The 22,884-nt window shown below is 40.7% G+C and overlaps 1 protein-coding gene across 4 annotated transcripts in view; it reads right to left on the bottom strand.

The window, feature by feature from the left end:
* kif13a (kinesin family member 13A) overlaps positions 1-22,884 on the bottom strand; it is a 108,756-nt gene that overhangs the window by 27,020 nt on the left and 58,852 nt on the right. For all 4 annotated transcript variants that reach the window (XM_037534164.1, XM_037534166.1, XM_037534165.1 and 1 more), the window contains exons 7-23: positions 19,691-19,778; positions 16,325-16,459; positions 14,428-14,540; positions 13,226-13,337; positions 12,800-13,012; positions 12,512-12,622; positions 9,596-9,730; positions 8,154-8,284; positions 7,981-8,067; positions 6,890-7,065; positions 5,798-6,011; positions 4,630-4,792; positions 4,399-4,542; positions 3,345-3,494; positions 2,668-2,832; positions 1,991-2,164; positions 310-461 (exon numbers count right to left, since the gene is read on the bottom strand). In XM_037534164.1, coding sequence (XP_037390061.1) covers positions 310-461; positions 1,991-2,164; positions 2,668-2,832; positions 3,345-3,494; positions 4,399-4,542; positions 4,630-4,792; positions 5,798-6,011; positions 6,890-7,065; positions 7,981-8,067; positions 8,154-8,284; positions 9,596-9,730; positions 12,512-12,622; positions 12,800-13,012; positions 13,226-13,337; positions 14,428-14,540; positions 16,325-16,459; positions 19,691-19,778 — 2,463 coding nt within the window. The remainder of the gene's footprint in view (positions 1-309; positions 462-1,990; positions 2,165-2,667; positions 2,833-3,344; positions 3,495-4,398; positions 4,543-4,629; positions 4,793-5,797; positions 6,012-6,889; positions 7,066-7,980; positions 8,068-8,153; positions 8,285-9,595; positions 9,731-12,511; positions 12,623-12,799; positions 13,013-13,225; positions 13,338-14,427; positions 14,541-16,324; positions 16,460-19,690; positions 19,779-22,884) is intronic.

The following is a 22,884-nucleotide window of genomic DNA, read 5'->3' as shown; positions in this document are numbered from 1 at the left end:
AGCCAAACAAAAAATTGAATTTAGTGAGAAAATCAGATTTGGGCCACTAGTTTTCTTTGATATTAATACATTTATTTTGGAAACACCTACATTGTTCCCTCCCAATGTGTGTAAATCAGCAAATAAACAGCCATTGTGCATTAAAATGTGCTCTATGTGTTCTCTGTAGAGGATGTGTCAACAGTTCTACTTAGAAAATTAACAAATCAGTATGTACATTATATACTGCATTTTATATTCACAGCACAAACACATAGTCAAAGACTGTTTTATCTCTATAGGTGAGGGAACACACACACACACACACACCTGTCCCGGAGTGTGCGTGTTTTGGCCTGCAGTGTGTCCAGTTCCCAGCGAGAGTGCCCATTTCCAGCACAGCGATGACCCCATACTTCTATAGCCAGCGCACCGTCTGAGATAAACTCCAGAAACTCCTCAGTGACCTGAACTACAAAGTCCTGCAGGGGAGAGGCAGAAAATAATACATTACAGTTAAAGCTTCACTATGTAGGCTTTATGGCAGAGGTCACTAATAGGCGGACAGTGGTCTGAGTCTGGACCCAGACGCTGTCCTATGTAGACATGGACGTACAACCGATAAACTGTGGATAATTCTTTAATTTCGATGGGGTGGTCCTATTTTAATCGGCGTAGCTTTTCTAGCCTGTTCGGTATAGCTTTAGCACCCCAGAAGACTCACAGACCAATCGCATGTGACGATACTCAGCCTATCAGATCTATGCATTACAATGAGCACTAAGACTTAAGTGAGTGGGGCACACACAGGGGTGGGACAAGAGAAGAAACAGCAATCAGAGAAGAAAGTGAGTCAGAGGGAGGATGACGTGCTCTAAAAACAGAAAACTGACAAATACTGTTGAATAAAAATATGACTTAATTTTACTTTATTTGATTTGACATTCAGCTGTCGAATACATAAGATGTTATAACTTCTAGGCTACTTCAGTAAACAGTACATGGTACTGAATCATAATACAAGTTAGATATTATCATGTTCTGGACCTTTGCTTGAGGAAATTATCTCTAACTGGACCTTGCTGAATTTTAATTAATTAAAAGTTCACTATATTTTAGCCTGTTTTTTTTCTTTTCACTGAGTAATAATACTTCTTTCAATTTTAATTAACAAATCATATCTAATACAGCTTTAAGGAGGCCACACAAAAAGTCTGACTGAACACGGCTGAGAACTGTAATTTCCTTTGCTGTGTAATAATAAGTTTTTGTGGTTGAAAATTTTCAGAACAGTTATACTCTAGGTAAGCAACAAATACATGGATCTAAAGGTGTAAGTTTCAATTTTAGAATGAATTATAATCAATTCTAATAATATTCAGCGGTGAATGTGCTCATTTTTGGACAAAAACAAGCCCACAGTGTCACCAGTCACCGATGCCTAGCTCTGCTCTTACAAAGAATCAAAGGCCATTTGACTGCCAAAGGAGAATTTTCAGCCTGCTAAATGTGAGTTACAAGCCAATTCCACAAGGTGCTTCATATCTAAAAATCAAACATAAAGAAATCTTAGTGTATTGTTTTAACTTTCTATATTCCAATACTATGTAAACAGCTCATCCAATCTCATTTATGTATTTAGTTTTGTTTTATAAAAATAAACAGTTCATAAAATGTAACTGACTCAACTTGGGTAAAATGTGAGATCTCATTTAGTCAGTGAGTGCATTTACATGCACTCAATAATCCGATGATAATCAATTTCTGCAGTGGTCTGATTATTCGAATGGGCATGTAAACACCACACTCCGAGCTAGAAACCCCATGAAGAAATCCGATAAAGAGGCTGGATGTAAATGCACTCACTGTGAGGTTAGAGATTCACACACTTCATACATATGGTAGTGTATGTGTATCTGTGTATGTGTGTGTATACAGGTCAGTACGTATGTGCATTACAGATGATCTGAGCATAAACAGTGTGTGTGTGTGTGTGTGTGTGTTCTCTGACCTTGCAGTGGTTGAACAGTACGGTAAATTGTGCGTCTGTGGTGCGAGTTGATGGTTTGTCTGGGCTGACCATGGGTGGAGCCACGGCTGGCTCAGCCTGCTCCCAGAAAGTGTACTGACAGAAAACAAAATTGGACAGATTTAACGGCAGACCGGTCGCCTCACGGATCCGCACCTGCAACACAAACACACAAGAGCACACAAAAGAGTAAACACCTGCATCTCAAGTGGGAAAAAAGATGCCACTGCTGTCACAGCAACTTTAACACGCCATACTGGTCATGCTGGTCACACCTTTGGTGGGTGCTTTTTTTTTTTGTTTTAGTTAATTAAAATGAACTGCTAAAATGCAGCAGAGCTGCAAAAATATAAAGAAAATTAAGTGAAATTCAAATAACTGGTCATTTTACTGGTTTTATTATATTTCTGTTTTTTTTATTTAAACATTAATATAACAAAATTTTAGTATCATACAAACTTTTTAAATCATTTATACTGTGGTCCCTTGGACTTTAACTTTAACTCTCTTTTATTTCACAGAAGCAAAAGAAATTCAGTTCCAACTCTTCAACAAAGAGTAAATCGTAGTTTGCCAACCCAGACAAATCCACTGCTTATTGTTTGGAGGCTGCAGTAAAGCTCTGATAGTGAAGTGTGCTGAACCAGGTGCGTGTTTACCCTGCAGGTGAGTTTCTTGGCCATGTGGACGATTTCTCCATTGGTATCCATGACCTCATAGCTGCTGCTCTCGCTTGAATTCTCAGAAGAGTCGTCTCCGCCCACCAGCCGTTCGGGCACCGCCCCACTCACGCGCATCAGCTCTACATGCAGCCTGCCCGCTACCTGAAACACACATACAGACCCAAGCATGCACCAAACACACTCATTTACAGGTTTGTAACACTGTTCTCTATAAAAGAAAGGACAAAATACAGGCTTTTACTATTTCTAGCTATGGGATGTACTTTAGTCCAAGTTTATATATAACAGTGTGTCATAGAGTGTCAGAAACCACATAATCAAGTCTTAGAGATACTGAACAGCTCCATAGTTTGAAGTGAGTTTGTGAGGCTAACTGGTAGGTTTCCAAAGCTTGATAGCTACATCAGTCTTGTAACACCAGTGCAAATCAAAAGAAGCAAACATCAGAAACCAAATGTCTTTGGCTGCTCAACTACATTTGGGTCAGGAGTAGAAATTGTGCAAATGAGATTTTTTGTTCATTGCTTTAATATGTAAACGCATGCTTATACTATTCACACCATAAGACTTGGAGCAAGACACGTATCTACAGACTGATATTATCATCATTCAATAAACTCTCCAGACTAGCAGAAGATATTCTGACACAGTACCTCCCCCTGTTGGCTGATGATGGGAACTGCATACTGAAGCTTGACATCATGAAAAAGACACTCCAGGAAAACGTTAGCGACGCCAATGAGGTTGTGGTTCTCCTGCGCTTCGTAGAATGGATCACCTTGCTTATTCTGCAGCTTCGTTGCCTGGAAGACGAATAAACACAAATAAACAAATAAGAACAACAACTAAAAAAGACATGAGATAATATGTACAAGGTACAATCGGCCATTATTTATTAGCCCAGGGGTCGGCAACATGTGGCTCTTTTACTGCTCTGTTGTGGCTCCACAGCAGAATTAGATTTTTAGGTAAAATAATCCTCCTTTACAGTAAAATAAAGCTCTGCTGATTGTTCAACACAGTTTAACAAGAAATAGTCTTAAATGCTGAAGTTAATGTAGAACTGCTAATTCACTCTTTAATCCTGAAGGTTGGCGCACAGAATACCCCGTTCACCATAACAACGCAGACAACAACTGCTTCTCATTCATCAGCTTCTCGTTCTAATTGTTCCAGTTGACCTTAAATGATGCAGAAGTTACAGTGTGGCACCTCAGGCATCATTTAAGGTGGAACAGGTAAATTTGAATGAGAAACCGGCGAATGAGAAGCGACTTCAGCCTTGAAGAAACTGTTCTACTTTTGTGGAAAAGTTTCCTGCTGGAGATGTGAGAAAAGCAGCTATAGCTGAGCTAAAGATTTAAGCAGAGCATATTTTTTTCCTAAACTAGTACATCAGCCCATACTGTGACATATTTACAGCTAAGATGGTCCAAACCTTATTTGAATAAAACTGAACATAAAATCTTATGGCTCCCAAGGTGGTTAGACTTTTGTTGAACGGACAAAATGGCTCTTATTAATATTTGAGCTGTGACCTCTCTAAATTCTCCTTTTCTTTACAGTTGTTTGTCCTTTATTTTAACTCTTATATTACCAACAGATGCTCAAATTGTGAACAAACTGAAACTCAGCTAAATCATTATCAACTCAGTGCGAATGTTTCTCTGTCGTCCTGTGAGTCTGTGACTGCTGCTGGTTTCTCACCCCATCCTGTGCTCCTTCCTTCCACTCCCTGTAGTGGTCTCTCATGTCCACCAGCTTGTTCTCCAGCTTCTCGATGGTCCACACCTGCGTGCCTTTATCTTTCCGACGCACCTGAATGGCCGGCTCGCTGACAATTGCTCCACGCTGGATAAAAAAACACAGAAAGGTCAATATGTATGTGGAATTGTAACTCATTCTCCTTGTGGCAGTTGTATCCAGGTAAACTCCCACCTTGCGGTTGGCGCTCAGATTAGCTGCAGGGATCTGTAAGGTGACCTGGTAATCCGTCTGTTTGCCCATCTCCTCCGACAGGAAGTTGGCCTCCCTGACCAGCGTGTTCGCGCGAACCACCTGCTCCCTCAGCCGAGACAAACTCTGACGGAACAACTCATCCCTGAACGCAAACACAAACAATCTCAGACCTCCATTCGTTTATGAATGGGCTTTGTTCACTCAGCAGGAAATCGTGAGCCAAATCCGATCTTTTTCTTCATATGTGACACAGATGCGCAGACACACAGTGAAGTTGACATTTTCTATTCCGATTTGAGATGCTGTCATATGTGGTACTGAAATCTGATACGTATCCAATCTGCGCCAATGCGACTCAGTCTGAACAGCCAGATCAGAATTCATGCAGCTTTTACATCAATCCAACTCGACATTTGTCATAATTCTGAGCTGCTGAGACTCATAAACATTTGGGTTGATGTTTCTGCAGAAAAATCAGAAGAGACTTATCCAAACTCCTCCATGTTAGAAGGGATCTTGAAAGAATTGTCAGAAGGCGGCAGTAAGAGAACGAGGCTGCAGCATCAAAGAACAGTTAAAAGCCTGAAAGCTAAGTTTAAAGAATCAGTGGACACAAACCAAAGAAGCAACCATGCCCTTTTTATGGCTCAAACTCATTCTGAGTGCTGAGCCCAGCTGTCAGTCAGTGAAGCTTCATGATGGCTCCTGTGACGCTGGTGAAGATGAAGCTGATCCTCCGAGAGTGACTGGCATTCGTTATCTGTTCTTTTGCACATGCAGGTCAGTTTAGAGCTGATCTGTTCAGACTGATGTCATATACACATCACATTTAAAAGATATTGTGAACAGAAAATGAGAAAATCAGGTTTGGGCCACTTTGACCTGCTGTGTGATTGTAGCCTATTTTCTTCACCAGGGGTCATCAATCCTGGAGGGCCTTAGTCCAGCCTAGGGATGCTCTTGCTCAAACACACCTAATTAAACTCTATAGCTAATTACCAGCTCATATGCAAGACCTTATCAATCAAAGTGTGTTGGATGGTGGCCCTCCAGGACTGGAATTGATGCCCCCTGCTCTACACCAACGAGAGTAAACATACAGACAAACAAAACCTAAAACAGTGAAATCAGGAAGACCCCTGTTTACCTCTCCTCAGTCCACAAGCGTAGCTTGTTGTGGGTGGTGTGTGTGGGGAAGGCCAGGCTGTTGCTGCGCTGGTGCTGAGAGACTCTCTCAGGAGAGAGTTGCTGGCGGAGCAGGTCCAGTTCATGCTCATACCGCAGCTTCTGCTCCTCCAGAGCCGTGCGCTTATCCTCCAGATACTGCTTCTCCAGAACCTGCACCACGTTCTGCATTGGGTCTGCAGGGGAACACACAGAGAATGACAAAGATGAGCTATTGTCTCTGACTTTATATCTACAGTGTGGACCAACAATGCACGTGCGTCTAACAGAGTGGACTCCAGCAGCACTGCCGTGTCTGATCCACTCGCACCAGCACAGCACACACTAACACACCATCACCATGTCAGTGTTACTGTAGTGCTGAGAATGATCCACCACCCAAATAGAACCTGCTCTATTACGGTCCAAGGGGGTCCTGACCACTGAAGAACAGGGTAAAAGGGGGCTAACAAGGTATGCAGAGAAACAGATGGACTACAGTCTGTAACTGTAGAACTACAAAGTGCAGCTATAGAGTAAGTGAAGCTGATAAAATGGACAGTGACTGTAGAAACAAGGAGGTGGTCATAATGTTATGCCTGAACAGTATATATATAATTAATATAAATATACAGTGCCTTGAAAAAGTATTCATGCCCCTTGAACTTTTCCACATTTTTTCACGTCAGACCCAAAAACTTAAATATATTTTACTGGGATTTTACGTGACAGACCAACACAAAGCAGCAAGTAACTGTGACGTGAAAAGAAAATAATACATGGTTTTCCAAACTTTTTCCAAACAAAAATCTGGAAAGTGTGGCGTGCATTTGTATTCAGTCATCTGTGTACCATCTTTAGCTGCCAGTATTTTGGGGTATGTAATACCCCATGTAATATACTGTATACTGTATAATATATGTAATAATGTAATATATACACACTCAATCATTGTGTATATGCGAATTCTAGCTTCTGGAACAGTAAAGCAAGAGTCAAGTACTCATGCACATTCCCGTTAGCCATACGTTTTTGGCAGAGGGGCAGGAAATAAGGGGGTTAAATAAGTGCTCACCATTGCTCCCTAATGTTTTCATCATGACCTCCATTTGGGCAAATTCATAGCTGTAGTCCTGCTCAGACGAAGCCTCGCTGGCTGTCTCCACGTCCACCTCCACAAAGCTCTCCCGCGGAGACTCGCGATCCAGATCCTTCAAACGGTCCCGCCGCTTTCTCTTCGGCAAGTTCACTCTGGGGGTGAGACGCATACTCGCACGTTATTGAATATAGGAGACACGCCTAAGCAAATCTCTGACCTCTGACCAGCTCAGAAGATCATCGGGGTCTTTCTACCCATCATCAACACCTTCTACCCTTCTATCTTCTATCATTCATCGCCACCATCATTGTGGACGTGCCCTCCCATTCCTTCCACGCACTCTTCCCGCCCGCCATGTTGCAGAAAGCACCTGAGGATCTGCTCCATCACCCCAGACTCTGCAACAGCTTCTTCCCTGAGGCGATCCAAATACTGAGGCCCCCACCTGGACCGATCACACACCCTATTTCCTCCACTGCTCACCTGCACTTTAAATTATTTCATTATTTTCTGCTGTGGGACCCCAATCTTTCAGTTTACTGCTGATCATCTTTGTACTAGCTCCTCTACTTACATTCTGCTTTAACTCCCAGCAATAAACTCAAACTTTCAAAAATGTTTCAGTGGTGACAATTTTGCGCATTTTAAGCAGAACTCAAAAATGTACATGACCAGCAAACAGAGCTTTGAACAGCTGTTCACTCATAAAATCATCACATTTTTATTAAAGCACAAAACATTAATTCCAGAAAATGTGTACTTGTAGTGACAATTCTTGATGTTCCACACTGATGACTTTGAGACACACTTACATCAAAACAATGAGTTCTAAGTCTCCACCTACATAATACAACTCTTTGTGTTTCGCTACTGACATGAAAGAGAGGGACGGCATTTTTGAACAGTTTTTTAAATTAAACTCACAATAAATTAAAATCTTTTAATTTTCCACTTTAAAAGAAACAGTGGAATCACGTGGAATCACACAACATCTAAGCTTCATCTGAGTGACTATAAGCATTATTTTATAAACACAAGCACCAATAACTGCTTTATCAATAACCCACCTGAAAAAATGATTGTTGCCCCATAAGATGCGGTCTCCGTGCCAAAGATGAACCAAGGAGTAAACTATAGTTCCATTCACACAGGTTCTGCGGGAAAAATGGACGTTTCACAGCATTATGCACTGAAATCTCCCAAAAATGTTCACATCCTTTTCTCAGAGCCTGTGTTCTACCTGGCGTTCTCCACAGGGGAGAGTGTGACGTCTCCATCTGGAGCGACATCAATGACACAGTGCTCCGGCTGGATCCCAATTCCAAACAGCTGGATGTCCTGAGACGTATCCGCTCCCACGCGCGTGTGCACCTGGACACAAACACACAAGCACTGACAACAGGGAAGCCGAATTCTCGATGGTCCAGGCCCAACCAACCGATTTGTTCTCCATACACAAATGCATTCTTTTGTAATTACTACTGCAATAATGTTGACAAATGTGTCAAACACAAGGCCCACGGACCAGAATAGGCCAGTGACACGATTCCTATCTGGCCACAAAAGTCTTAATTTTCTGTTCATTTTAGCCCGGTTTATAATGCACTACAGGTCCCATCATGCACTGCAACGTAGATTGCACCCCAACAATCAATGGGACAGTGGTTACACTTAGTTCTACAAAATTCTGCTAAGTTCCACAGCAGTCACATCACCAAACTACATCAGCGTCTTAGGGCCACTGTTAATACAAATAAAAATAGTAGACTTCAAGAAAAAAGTCATAATATTACAAGAAAAAAGTCAATATTTTGAGAATAAAAGTCGTTTTATCTTGATAGAGAAGTCATACTACTTTAAAAACAGTAATACGGTATGATATTTTAAGAAAAAAGTCACTACTTCGAGAAAAAAGTTGTAACATTTCAAGAAAAAAAGTATTTTGAGAAAAAAGTCATTATTTTGAGAAAAAAAGTTGGAATATTTCAAGAAAAGAGTAATAGAATTACATTAAATGACATTAAAGTGGCATTAATACCAGGAAAGGTCACAATACTGTGGCCAAAGGCTTTGCGAAGGTAAGGCAGCACCTCATTGTGTTAAATGAGGGGGGTTTAGCTGGTGGAGTTATATTTTTATATCAATGTCACCCATAAAGAAACACTCAAGTCTCCCTGTCTCTCCTGCACATCAGCAACAGCCTGTATAAATGAAACGGCTGAGCAGGAAACTGTGGTTATCTAGAATAAAGAGCCAGACAGACTCGGAGGAAACTGTCTGTCTGTTTTGCTGAAGGAGATTCGCGGGCAGGGTCGTCTACATGGCTATCGGGCTATCGCTCCAGCGCCAGTACAGCAACCCCAACGCGTTATGGTAGCCCTATTATAGTTAGCCCACTTTATCCTCCAAATATTATGACTTTTTTCTTGAAATATTCCTATTTTTTCCCCCAAAATATTATGACTTCATTCTCTAAATAGTAGTATTAATAGTACTTTATTCTCAAAATTGTACAACTTTATTTTCAAAGCCTTACAGTGGTCCAGTGGAGAGATTTTTATTACATCATATTTACCCTCTAATGTCCTGAAGTGCTCAGCAGATCTATTACCAACAAACTGCACGTTTTAGAGGCCAGTGTGCCTGATCTGTTCGTTTATTAGCTGATAAAAGGTGTCGTACCTTCAGGTAATAGACGAGCAGCTCGTTGAGGGCGGGGTCAGCGTTCAGGTTGACCAGGAAACATTTGTCCTCACCTACTTTAATCCCTGAGGATTCCAGAGAAATTCCCATACTCTCCAACTGCCTCTGCCTCTCCTACATAGACATAGAAAGGAGAAATGAGAAATAAGAGGATGATACACATTTTCTATTATACTGCACAGGATAGCAATTAATACGAGAAAATAAAAAAAAGAAATAATAAATAACAAATAATAAATAACACGTCTCTTCTCTGTCAGAGTCTGAGAAACTACGCTGTACGCAATAGAAGCTGAGATGGTGAGACTAGCAGCCAAATATATCTCAGCTCTACATCAGGAAGGATCTGTAGGAACCTCTTTAGAACCTCACTAATGACGTTATCACTACTGATCTTCTTAAATATAGTATTTATGTATTGATTATTCTTTTATTTGTTTATTTGTTCTCTTATACCTTTATATATATATATCTGATGGGGGCAGTTTTGGTGTCTACCAGCTCTTCCAGGTCATTTTCTCTGTAGCTTGTTGGGAATTGTTTTAATTTGATTTATTTTCCAGTTTACTGTTTATTTTCCTTTGTTTTAATTGTAATTTGTTGTTAAACAGTATTAATGCTGAAGGGGTTAAGACGCATTTCTGTTTTCGTGGTTTGAAGAATAACACCAAATGGCCTTACAACAGCCCTACAGAGGATGTCCTGGGGCAGAAAACAGTTAAGTATTTATGACAGGATTCAAATGTCCCACTCTGTTCTGTACGAATCTATTGGGGGTGGGGGGGTCAGTGGCATAGCATAAAAGCTGTGTGTCTGAGCTGCTGTTCAGATTGGGGTGACACTAAGGCAGGTATACTCAGCACTCTCTTTATAATAAAGCCATCATTATTTCTGCAAATCCTGGTCTTCTGAATCTTTTCCATTTTTTTATCATTTTTGAACTTAGTTTCGGAAACTCCTATTTTTCCTCCTTATGCAAGTGGATTATTTTATATTTAATCTCCACAGAAAAAACCTCTCAAAAACAACAACTTGCACTTTGAGATTTTAAATAAATATTTCCTTAATCAGTAATCAAATAGATTAGATATGGTAACCAACAGGTACCAAATAAGTAGTATTGACTAACAGAGAATATTAATTCTCTCACAAAGTCCCCCCTGGGTTCACAGAGAGGCCTGTGTGTACCTACTGACCCAGGGATGAGAGGGGCAAGTTGACCTTGAAAGGTAAAGCAGGCTGGTAAATACCTGTTGAAACCAGTCTTTAAGAATGAGCTCATCATGTGATGACCAAATTGATGCACCTATTAGAGAATGAGCTAATTTCAAAATCTGAGAAGTGAGGTGGGGGGATATCAAACTATCCTGGATAAATGGTATGAACTGTTGTTTGGAACACTGTTTGCACAGTTGGGGTCTCCCGAGACCCTGTGCCACCTGATGCTGAAATAAAGAAGAAGCCTTTTTCCCTCTTCCACAAACTCAGCGTCTGAAGACTCTTTCCATTTTTTGACATCTTTAGAGAACTTATTAGTCAGAGAGTTCAGCTGGTATTTAAAGATTTCTTTTTTACTCATAATATTATGTTGGTGGCCTGGGGTTGAAGGGGATAGCCCTTGGTCCCCACAACCTAATGGTGGTTTTTACTGGACATTAAATGAATAAAGGGTGGTCTCTGACTTCTATGCAGTAATCAAGGTACTTACAGATATATATATATATATATATATATATATATATATATATATATATATATATATATATATATATATATATATATATATATGTGTGTGTGTGTGTGTGTGTGTGTGTGTGTGTGTGTGTTTGTAGGTTTTTCCTTTATTGGAATCTGAAATGTTTTTGAAAATACTCACATTCCATTAACTTCCATGTTATGAATGTTTGTTCCTTCTTCTGCAAAGTCGCCGATTTGGAATTTTTGTTCCGACAGCAGGTGTAATCCCGAGAGGGATTGTCTTACCACAAAATAACATCACGGCTGTGATTTGGTCGCCGTAGATCATCACGACCTCGAGTGTTCTATTGCTTTTATAAGTTAACAGTTAAACAGTTAAATAACTAAAGTAAGATTTATAAACTGGGCCATGAACGTGGCGTTTAATATTTTTAATGGTCGCAGTTCCTTCCACCAAATTATAGTTCCTTAACAAGCAGCTCCTCTCACTCGCTGTACAGCTAGCAGTTCGTTCTCCAGCTCCTTACACTAAATTCCCAAACTGTCATCACCACTGAGCATCTTTTCAGTCAGCAACTGTGACAGAAGAACAGTTAAGCAACCTGGAATCAGCCAGAAATGAACACAATACCATTCGCCAGACGTGTAGTCTGATCTTCAGAGTCTGACCAAATCCGACTGAGCCATTAAACTGACGCAATATCAGGTTTAGCTCAGTTTTGTCCTTTTTTGCCAGATCAGTATTAATGTTGTTTTGTTCCAGCCAGTCTGTAAAGCACCTTACACCTGATTATTTTGGCGAATGGTATCGGGTTCATTTCTGGCTGATTCCATGTTGTTTAGCTGTTCTTCTGTCACAGCTGCTGACTGAAAAGCTGCTCAGTGGTGATGACAGTTTGCAAATTCAGTGTAGACTCATCTTCAGAGTCTGACCAAATCGGCTGTCTGTAAAATGTGATCTTAAAAGTGTCCGTTTTCAGTTTGTGGCAAAGTAAGAGGTAAAAATGTTGAAATGACTTGAGCGTCTCCTACAGCTGTCAAAGTTGTTGTTTAGCAATGGCATCTCAGCGGAGTGATACAGGTTAAAAAAAAAAAGAACACCTCTCAACCAAAAGCTTGTGTGGCTGGAACTAACTGTTGTATAAATACAGATAAAAGTCCACATACTGGTGGACACATACTGTGTGTACAGAGTACCTGTGCGATTTCCTCTGTCTTCCTGAGTTTTTCCTCCCATGTGACGGTCATTTCCTGGATGAGCTTCTCAGACTCCTGCAGTTTCTCCTGCAGCTCTGGAGCTTTCAGAGACTGACACACACACACACACAGACACACACACATATACCATATACATACATGAATACACATACACACATATATACACAACAAAACTTTTTTTGCAGAATTATTTCTTGTCATATAAAAATATATGGCCTCAGAATTTTGTGACAGCATCGGTCAGAACTGGTCAGTCTCTCCTCTGACCTCAGCCTGCGACAGCTGCTCCCTCAGTTTCTCCACCTCCTCTCTGAGCTCACGGATGATGCGTGCATTTGGGTCCTCGTTGACCACAGCGTGGTTTACTATCCGTTTAGCTCGGTCAGCATAGCGCAGGGTGGACAGAGTCTCCTCATAGTTGTCCGCTGCCGGACTGACCGTGGCGATCATCGCTGTCTTACTGTTCCCACCGAGATTATCCTGAATAGCACACACAGGAACAGACCCAAACAGTGGTTTAACAGGCATTAAATGCATTTATAAAACAGATACCAAAACAGTTTTCGTGCCGTTGTGCAATAACACACAGTTCAGTAGTTATGAGGTGGTATCTGTTTTATAAATGGTAAAATATAGATGATGAAGAGCAAAAGGCCAAGGACAGCCTAGTGTCCCTAGTGTCAGTAACCTCACCTTTAGCAGCCATGTCAGAACTGAGTCTCTGTACGGGACAAACTTGTTTTTGCCTTTCCCGGCTGACTGGTCAGCCAGAGCTGAGATTACACACCCCAGCGTGGTCAGAGACCTGAACACACAACGCACCCACATAGCAAAGTCACTCCAAACAACAACAGTTAAATATTAATGCTTCGTACGATAATGTATTACACCATTATCTTTTTATATTTGAGCTAAAACTGTCACTACTGAAACATTTGGTAAAGTTTGGGTTGTGTTATGATGTTTTGGTAGTGACAAAATGGAAAGTTTAGTAATTTATTTGATTAAAATAAACATAATTAACATATGGGGTCACTTAAAATGAGTAGTCTAAAGTCTGAAATGTGTTTCAGCTCTGACTTTGATCCAGTTCGGTAGAGCGGCTGCTAAATGCTGTAAATGTAAATGTAGAATCATCAACTTTCCTGATTGGTTGCACTGTGGTGCAACTTTGTGTCAAATACCAATATTAAGACATTTTTTAGAAAATATCATTATATAATCTTTAGAAAAGTATGATATTATCTTTCAAATCATCCAGCCCTGGCCATCAGTGCCAGTCAGAGACTTTTTTGGTTTCATCGTATGCTCGTGTCTTAACCCTTGTGTGGTGTTCAGACCTGTAGGACCCATTTTTATTGTTTACCAAAAGAAAAAATTATGCAAACTGTTATAATTTCAACCTCAGATTCTTGTCCTCATTTTCTGTGAAGAACATATAAAGTAACCCATATTCAGTGCCTTCACACTGTTGACCCCCCCCCCACATTTATATTACACATGGTTTTAGGTGAACCCGCGGGGAGTAAAAGTGTGGAGGTGCTGTGTCCTTCACTCTGTTCTTCTCCATGGTCTGCTGTTAGTGTGTGTGTGTCTGTGTGTGTATATTTTTGTATTTATGTGTGTGTGTGTGTGTATGTGTGTTTGAGGTTGGACCATATGGACAGGCTGCTGACTGGCTACAGCTGCTAAAGGAGAACCCTACCCTGGCCACTTGTGATATTTTAAACATCTGGTATTTTTGCTTAAGTTGTTGTGGCTGTATTGATTTAAAAAACAATAACGTGGTGGATCCACCAGACCACTAAGTAACAAACACATCAGCACCACACAAGGGTTAACTCACCCACTCACCACCGTGTGATGGGAGAAAGTGTCTGTTTTGTGAGTCTCACTTGTTGATGTTGCTGCCCTCCTTCAGTCTCTCTCCTGCTGCTCCTGTTTTAGACACTCGTTCGCTCCCCGCCAGGTCCACCAAACTCACTTTACTGACCTTCTCACCTGAGTTCTGCACACAGACACACATGGCGTCATTGCTCACTGCAACTCTTGCACTGAGACACAGTTCACACTACATTACTCAGAGTGATACAACAGATGAATGTAGAAGTGTCTCCCTGACTGATTAGCAATTACACAGCGCCCACTTGTGTAGCATTGGGCCAAACTCAGACTTGTCCTTTAAATTGCCAGATGGAGAAGCATGACTCGTCACTCCAGAGCTTTGCATTGTACTTGGTGATATAAGGTTTGGATGCAGCTGCTCAGCCATGGAAACCCATTCCATGAAGCTGTTTATGCTTGTATTAGGTGTACCTAATACAGTGGCCAGTGAGTGAGTGTGTGTGTGTGTGTGTGTATGTATATATATATATATATATATATATATATATATATATATATATATATATATATATATATATATATATATATATATATATATATGCGCATGTGTGTCATGCATTCTGCGAAGGAGTGGGACTTCATCTCCCAGAGTGCTAGGGGAGACCACGTGATCGATCACGTGATAGAGGACTCAGCCTTTGAAAACTCCAAACCCCAAGATTCTCAGACAGGTCACGTGGTTTCCCCATGCACCATCAGCGCTCTCAGTCACCGGATTATTGAACTCTTCACCTGATGCTCATCCCCTGCTAATATTTAAGCAGGGATTCAGGTTGAAAACTTTGCGATGTATTGTTTAGACAATCACTGAGCGTTCTCTGATTCTGCTATTCTGTTTATTTTGTGTATCGAACCTTGGACGTATTTTCCCGTGTATGATTTGTGTTTTTGCCCCTTGGATACTGTTGCCCTGTTTCGGATGGTTTCATGTTATCGATTACTGGACTGGATATTATACTGTGAGTTGTGTTTTTCCCTTTGGACTGAGTGGAAGATTAAAGCCACCGCACTTTATCAGCGAGCGTCTGCCAATCTGTCTGACCGTCACAATGTGTATATATACAAAACCTTGTATTTCCATTTTTGTCACTTTTCAGTTTTTGCTGAAATTTGAAAACCCCTGTTGCCGTTTACATTGTGTATAAATGTCATGATGAATAAACCAAAAGCACAAAATGATTTGAAAAAAAAAAAGTCTGGTTCCACCGACTTACGAGGTTTTGTTCCAACAACACACACACACACTTATATATTTTATGTCTGTCTATGCTGTCTAGTATGTTTATGTGCATTTGCGTTTATAAAATTTTATATTCACACATCGGAGCTGGAGAAACACAATCTCATTCAGCTGTGCACTCTTATAATCTGAATGACAAAGTTCACTTTGACTTCGTCTGTGAATAATAACACTGCTATGGCCTGTAGCTGGTTAGCAGTCTCCTGACCAGGTCAACCTGCTCTAATATCACGTTCTGTGTATGCTGTAGTTGATAAAAAGTGAAACAATGTGGTGAAACTCAGCTTGAGCTTTCCGTCAGCTAGTTCTTGTCTTTAGCTTTTCTAAGTTTTACCCTTACCTGCTTAGTGTATGCATGTGGGTGTTGTTACCATGACAACCAATGTGGATTGGCAAGCAAATGTGACTACAGTCTGTTGAAATCAGATGTAGTCACTTGTAACTTAAAATCTAAGAAGCAAAGCCGATTTGCCCTGCAGTGGAAACGATGCAGTGTTTTGCACTCCAGAATACATAAAGTTACTGGACAAAACTTCCGTCGCTTCGTTTCATCTCTTATACCTGGTTATGTGTCTCCTTGCCTTAATCTGACGAGGTTTTAATTCTACATACTAATATTATCCATATTATACTGTGGTGCTGCTGACCCCTGACTGCAGGTCGTAGAGTGTCTGCGTGATTATGATGCTGAAGACGGCGTGCGAGCGGCTGCTCTCTTCGTTCATGTTGGTGGCTGCAACTGTACGAGATTTATTCCCCTCTGACATCAGAGACTCAATATCCTACATAGAGATAGAGAGGGGGTTGGGGGAGGGTTTGGAGAGAGGGAGAGAGAGAGGGAGAGGGAGAGGGAGAGGGAGAGGGACACACACACAAGAGTTATAGATATAGAAATTAACCCCTTCAATAGTGAATTAACAGTATAATATCACCATAATAAATCTGGGTTTATGACATGTGTAAGTACTGTTAGAATCAATTTACTATGCATGCATTTGTACTCTTGGTCAAAACATTTTACCAAAAAAAAAAGAAAAAAGTATGACTTAATGGACCTACAACAAAGTGCCAAAATCTAGACGACTTTTAAAATCTAAACAGATCACTAAACGGGAGCATCACAAACTTGACGTCAGTTTGTCACAGAATTTCTTGTCTTTGTGTTGTGAGGTGCTCAGACTAGACGACAGGGCGTAGAGAGAGTTTAACAGAACAAGGCTACAAATAAGAACTCAAACTCCCAGAATTCCTCAGATCACATAAACCACAGCTAAAGGTACTGTACCTGTTTGAGCTTTTATATGCAGCTGCAGTGTAAACTTTACATCGTGTGTGAATAGACCATGATGAATCATGATGAACAGACCAAAAGAATTGGCACAAAATGATTTGATCTCTCTGCCCGTTTCTCTGCTCCTCCAGCTCTCTGATAGGCTGTTTCAATCACTTGAGTAAATCTCTGACCTTCTCACACTGCAGAACTCATGAACATTCTGAGTCGTAAATATTAAACGTTTGATAATATCAGAGGGTCTCTGATCACTTCAGAGCAGATCGGAGGGCTAAAGATTCACTCATTTCTCCTCTCACACCACACATCATCCACACCATCAGCTGCTTCCGATCGAGCATCCCGACCTGAAAAATCACTTCAGGTTATGAACATTTGTCATAAGTGGCAAATCAGGGTTAAAACTGGGCAAAAATCTTGTAGTGTAGGCCCAGATTAAGACTTCAGAAACTCATTAAAAGGTAAAGAAAATGTGAAACAGTGAAGATTAAAAACACTGTTTGTTTCTGAGCCGGTCAGCACAGATGCATTCAAACAGTCTGAACAGCAGATAAACAGTGAGAACATCAGCCACAAGTAACTTTCACGGTTTCTATGAGGAACATTAAACATAAGATTTATAATCTCTGCTTATGCTGAGCATAAATTGGAGATACAACATAGAGCTGAATGATTTGGAGAAAATATCTAGACATGATTTTTCAGACCGATACTGTGACTGAGATCTAAACTGATCTTCAGGCTTGTTCTTTCCACTTGGTCTGAAGCATGAACATTGAGCCCTGAGGTACTGGGTTCAAATTTACCCTCTTAAAGCGTGTTCATCTCTTCCATTCCTACACTCTGCAGCCTAGATTCTGTAATAGTTTAAATATTTTTAGTTTTGGTTTTCAGCCCAGTTTGTCCTGAAAGAATGTTCATTTCCAGGAATCACTTTTGCAGCAGTGCTGCATTTTCTAAAAAGCTGCTTTAGGAAAAAAAATCAGCTAAATGTAGGTATTTCTGAATCATGAAATCCACATTTAACTTGCTCTGTATTTGCATGTGTAATAGAGTGAACAGTTAACGTGTGGCCTGCATGTAAAAGCGCCTCAGCTCTAACTCCACCCTACTGCACAACAACCGAACATTATTCAGTACGTGTGAGGCCAATCAGACAGATTTATACGTACCCCGTGGCGCTGAGGTCTCTTTACAGTGTGAAACAATTCACTGCACTAAAGTCAGTCAGCCAGGTCTTAACACACACAACCCATCAGTCAGTCTGCGAGCCCCTTGCCTTCTTTCAGCATCTGAACACTCTTAATGCAACTGTTCCATTAAAGAGCCTTTCAGAAAAAATACTGCACATAAACACTGTTAGAAAATCGAGAGGTGCAGTTTGCTCTCCAGCCCATTTATGAAAACTATGCTGCAAAAACAGCTGCTTTTGAGTTCACTGTTTTTGTGATGTCACAAAAACCAAAAAATGTACACCTATTCAGCCTGGACTGGGCCTGGGCCAGGACTGCTTTTTGAACAAGGCACAACAGAGGTCAGCCAATGAGAACAGAGCTCATTTACATATACAGTGCAGTTTGTGCACCCCTTTTGCATATGACTTTTTTGGTTTGGGTCTTGTATTTTTCTTTCTTTTCATCTTCTACAGAGAATGCAATTCTGCACATTTTATTGCACAATTACTGTTTATTTGCTCAACTTAATGTTTTGGGGAAAAAACAAAACATAAAACATCTTTTTAAAACAGGTATGACACATTTTATCCTTTTTGGGTTTTTTTTCAATATGTAATATTCAGAAAATAAATAATTTCAGTAATTATGCATTACAATGTGCAGAATTGTCTTCTCTGTAGAAGATTTGTTCACTTATTTTCACTTAGAAAATCATCTCATGTCATCTGACCAAGGGTGTCAAAACGTTTGTACAGAACCGTATATCAACCTTAAAGGTTGAAAAAAGTAACAAAAAACAGCCTGTTTGACTGTAACCCTGCGTTCACACCGGCAGCGACTTTACGCCTCCTGTCGCACAAAACGCTCGTTGTTCATCGCCTGGGGGAGCAGACCGTTGGTTGCCATGGTTTCCCTGACGCCAAGCCCAAATCAAAGGCGTACCCGCTAAAAATAAAAATCCTTGTGAGACATTGCTTGTGTGCTTATTTTTATATAATCCCTGTGTCTGTGCTGTCAGGTTGTGAAGAAAACACTATTTGGTCTTTTGACTGTCTCTTTGCGATGAAAGCACTGCCACCATTATTCCATCTCTAGCCGGAACAATTATCTAGGAACCAAAAAAGGAGTGTACCGTTTCACAGTGGTGGAGATAAAGCACATACTATGCTGCTCAATTCTTACTGGTAATCGCCACACCGCATCACTCCTTATTTGCAACAACTTTGTCACGATGGCGACTCCGCCCTTTCCACCTCGCCGACGTTCGCGGCGCCTCCTGATGCCGGAAATCGCCAGCTCTCACTCAAAATGAATGACCTCCGGGCGCTTTGTCGCATTGCATCGCTGCCGGTGTGAATGCCGGGTTAGAGATAAAAAGAGGCTGGAAAATGTGAATATCTTACATAAAACCACACGAATGTTAAAGGTGGATCTCAAACGTAGGATTTGGGCCCTTTAAGTAAATTTTAGGACAAAATAACTGTAATTTAGCTTCAGCACTCAGTTTACTGCTCATCTAAGTGAATAAGCCACATTTACACTGTTACCTCAAAGTTGGTCACGGCGAGCTGGGACAGGCCGTCCACGTACGGGCCAAGCACCTTATGCTCTCGAACCTTCAGAGACTGCCGGCTTCTGTACAGAGAGAAAGAAATACCATATGGGTCTCACAACTGTGAGGGATCATGGGTCAATGATACTGATTGAATACATTCCAATTATAGATTAAGACAGATGTTTATCTCACTCTACTCAACAATCTGATGAAAACTGTTTGCATGCTCACTACAAGTAATCAGAGCCAAAATTACACACATTCGTATAAAAACAGTCCAGTCAGTGAGATGAGCAGCAGTGCTTGTGTTTTTAATGACTTTAAAATGATGTCAGACTGAGGAAAACGTTCTTCACATGTCCTTATTAAAGAAGGCAGAGAGGAAGACGTCGTGTTCTGAGACTTGAAGCTGGACGCCCGTCCCACCGCCGTCTTTTAAAGATCAGAGCATCATCAGTACCATATCAGAAAGATTTATCAGAATTTGGTCCCCTTTACAACTGTATCTGGAAAAGGCCAACTGAAGTTCTTTCTAGGCGCTCATCTGTACAATTGAACATCCTATTATGTTTTGTCCGTTCTCTGTTCAGCCACAGCACTGGAAGAAAAATTGTTTTTATACTTTCTATATTTAGAGACACAAATTTTAATTTTATTTTAATTTTATTTTACTGTTTGTATTATATTGTTACCCTGGACTTTTGGAAATTTTATAAATGTCTTATAAATTTATAATGTTTTATAAATTGGAAATTTTTGTATATTCTTGTATTTTTTATATTATGGCAAATAATTTAAAACCCAATAAACAGTTGAAACTCTTTGTAATAACACAGGCTGTTGGTCACTGTTCTTTAAGTACTGACAACTGATAAACATACCAATAGCAAAGCTACAAAACTGCTTGAAATAAAATCTTTTCATTATTAACATACATTAAAAGTGAAGCATTTTCCTGTAATTATTCCATTTTAGATCATTTTTTTTGACAGTAATGATAAACAGATGATATGTCAATAAATAATCCCACAAGAATCCTTCCATCATCTGCCACGATTATGAGCTACAGCTGCAAGAAAACAGCTCAAAATAACAAACAAGTTCCATCAACACCAGCTTCAAGGCAGAACTCCCTGCTACATTCCTTATTTGCTTGAGTGCGGATGAATTCCCTCCGCAAACGGAAAACAGCTCACAGCCCAGTGTGAGAAAGGCAGAGTGCAAATAATCTCAGTTGATGCAGGACTCCAGCCTTACACTAGAGGGTGCTAATGGGCCAGGATCTGGTTTGGATAGTTGGTAGTGGGTTTATACACTGATCAGGCATAACATTATGAGCACCTCCTTGTTTCTACACTTGTTGTCCATTTTATCAGCTCCACTTACTCTATAGGTGCATTTTGTAGTTCTACAGTTACAGACTGTAGTCCATCTGTTTCTCTGATACTTTGTTAGCCCCCTTTTACCCTGTTCTTCAGTGGTCGGGACCCCCATGGACCCTCACAGAGCAGGTACTATTTGGGTGGAGGATCATTCTCAGCACTGCAGTAACACTGTTGTAGTGGTGGTGTGTTAGTGTGTGTTGTGTTGGTATGAGTGGATCAGACACAGCAGTGATGCTGGAATTTTTAAACATTTACTGTCCACCTTGTGAGTCCACTCATTGTCCACTTTATTAGACACTCCTACCTTGTATGTCCACATTGTAGATGTAAAGTCAGAGACGACAGCTCATCTGCTGCTCATTTTTGGTAGGTGGACTATTCTCAGTCCAGCAGGGACACTGAAGGTGTTTAAAAACTCTAGCAGCATTGCTGTGTCTGATCCACTCAGACCAGCACAACACACACTAACACACCACCATTATATAAGTGTTACTGCAGTGCTGAGAATGATCCACCAACCAAATAGTACCTGCTCTGTGAGGGTCCATGGGGGTCCTGACCACTGAAGGACAGGGTAAAAGGGGGCTAACAAAGAATCAGAGAAACAGATGGACTACAGTCTGTAACTGTAGAACTACAAAGTGCAGCTATACAGTAAGTGGAGCTGATAAAATGGACAATGAGTGCAGAAACAAGGAGGTGCTCATAATGTTATGTCTGATTGGTGTATTTACAGCATTTAAATTATAAAGAATAGAAAAAGAAGCACATCCTCAAATTCCCCACAAAAAGAAGAGCTCATTATGATATTCAATAAGAATCAGCAACACTAATGATGCATCTGTACTCATAGAACATAGGTGCCAAAAATGGTTCTCCTCAACAATGCCATAGAACTGTGTTTCCTAAACTGGTCACATATAGCCCATTCATTTGCTCCAATCCAACTCACAATAACCAGTTCGGAGACCACTGCCATAGAAGAACAACCACTGGCTCAGCAAAAAAACCTTCCGATGTACGGTTCTTTAAACTACTGTTTTGAATAATGTGAATAATGTGTGTGAGTGTGAAGTGCACACTCTGTAAAGGTTCTTCCTAGAACTACACATCAGAGTCAAGAACCATTTAGAAACCTTTATTTTTAGAGCCCCCTTAAACGACGGCACTGCTGATTTATGCTGGCAAAAGGATTCAGAGTCAGTCGACTCTCAGCTCCAGACAATTCGACCCCCACTAACCTGCGGACAAGAGCGCTGACGGAGTGCCACACTACAGAGAGAGCAGCGTGGGAACAGTAAAGAGGAGCCAGTACAGACGGAGATGGACTGTAGGCTCATAAAGCCCTGATTCCAGCCGCGGTAACGTCCAGATCTGATACAGCGCCAATGAAGCACTGAGTGAGATGAATCTGACACCAGTTTTAAAGGGAAATGCCACTGATTTTTCAACCCTTCTGTATAATTAAGTGGCTAAGATGTAAACAGAGTCGTTCAGAGTATCTAGCAAAGATACTTTCTCTAGATAGACAAAGCACTTCTTGTAAGTCGCTCTGGATAAGAGTGTCTGCTAAATACTGGTGGTGATAGGAACCAGACGTTCACCTCTAAAAGCTCCTCACAGAAAGTCACTAGATGAAATGGTAATGAATTCACTGCCTGATGACTGAGACATTAATTTCCGATAGTTCTGAAAAGATTTTGGCCTTAAACTCAACACAGTGATGGACCTGGTCTCGCATTTTGGTGACACAAAGGTCCCCAAGCAAACATCCACAATAAAGAGCCAGCCTCAAATCTGC

This window comes from Pygocentrus nattereri, chromosome 24 (assembly GCF_015220715.1).
Source record: "Pygocentrus nattereri isolate fPygNat1 chromosome 24, fPygNat1.pri, whole genome shotgun sequence".
Classification (NCBI taxonomy): Eukaryota; Metazoa; Chordata; class Actinopteri; order Characiformes; family Serrasalmidae; genus Pygocentrus; species Pygocentrus nattereri.
Note: the sequence above shows the minus strand (reverse complement) of the source record. Positions and strands in the feature narration are given on the sequence as shown.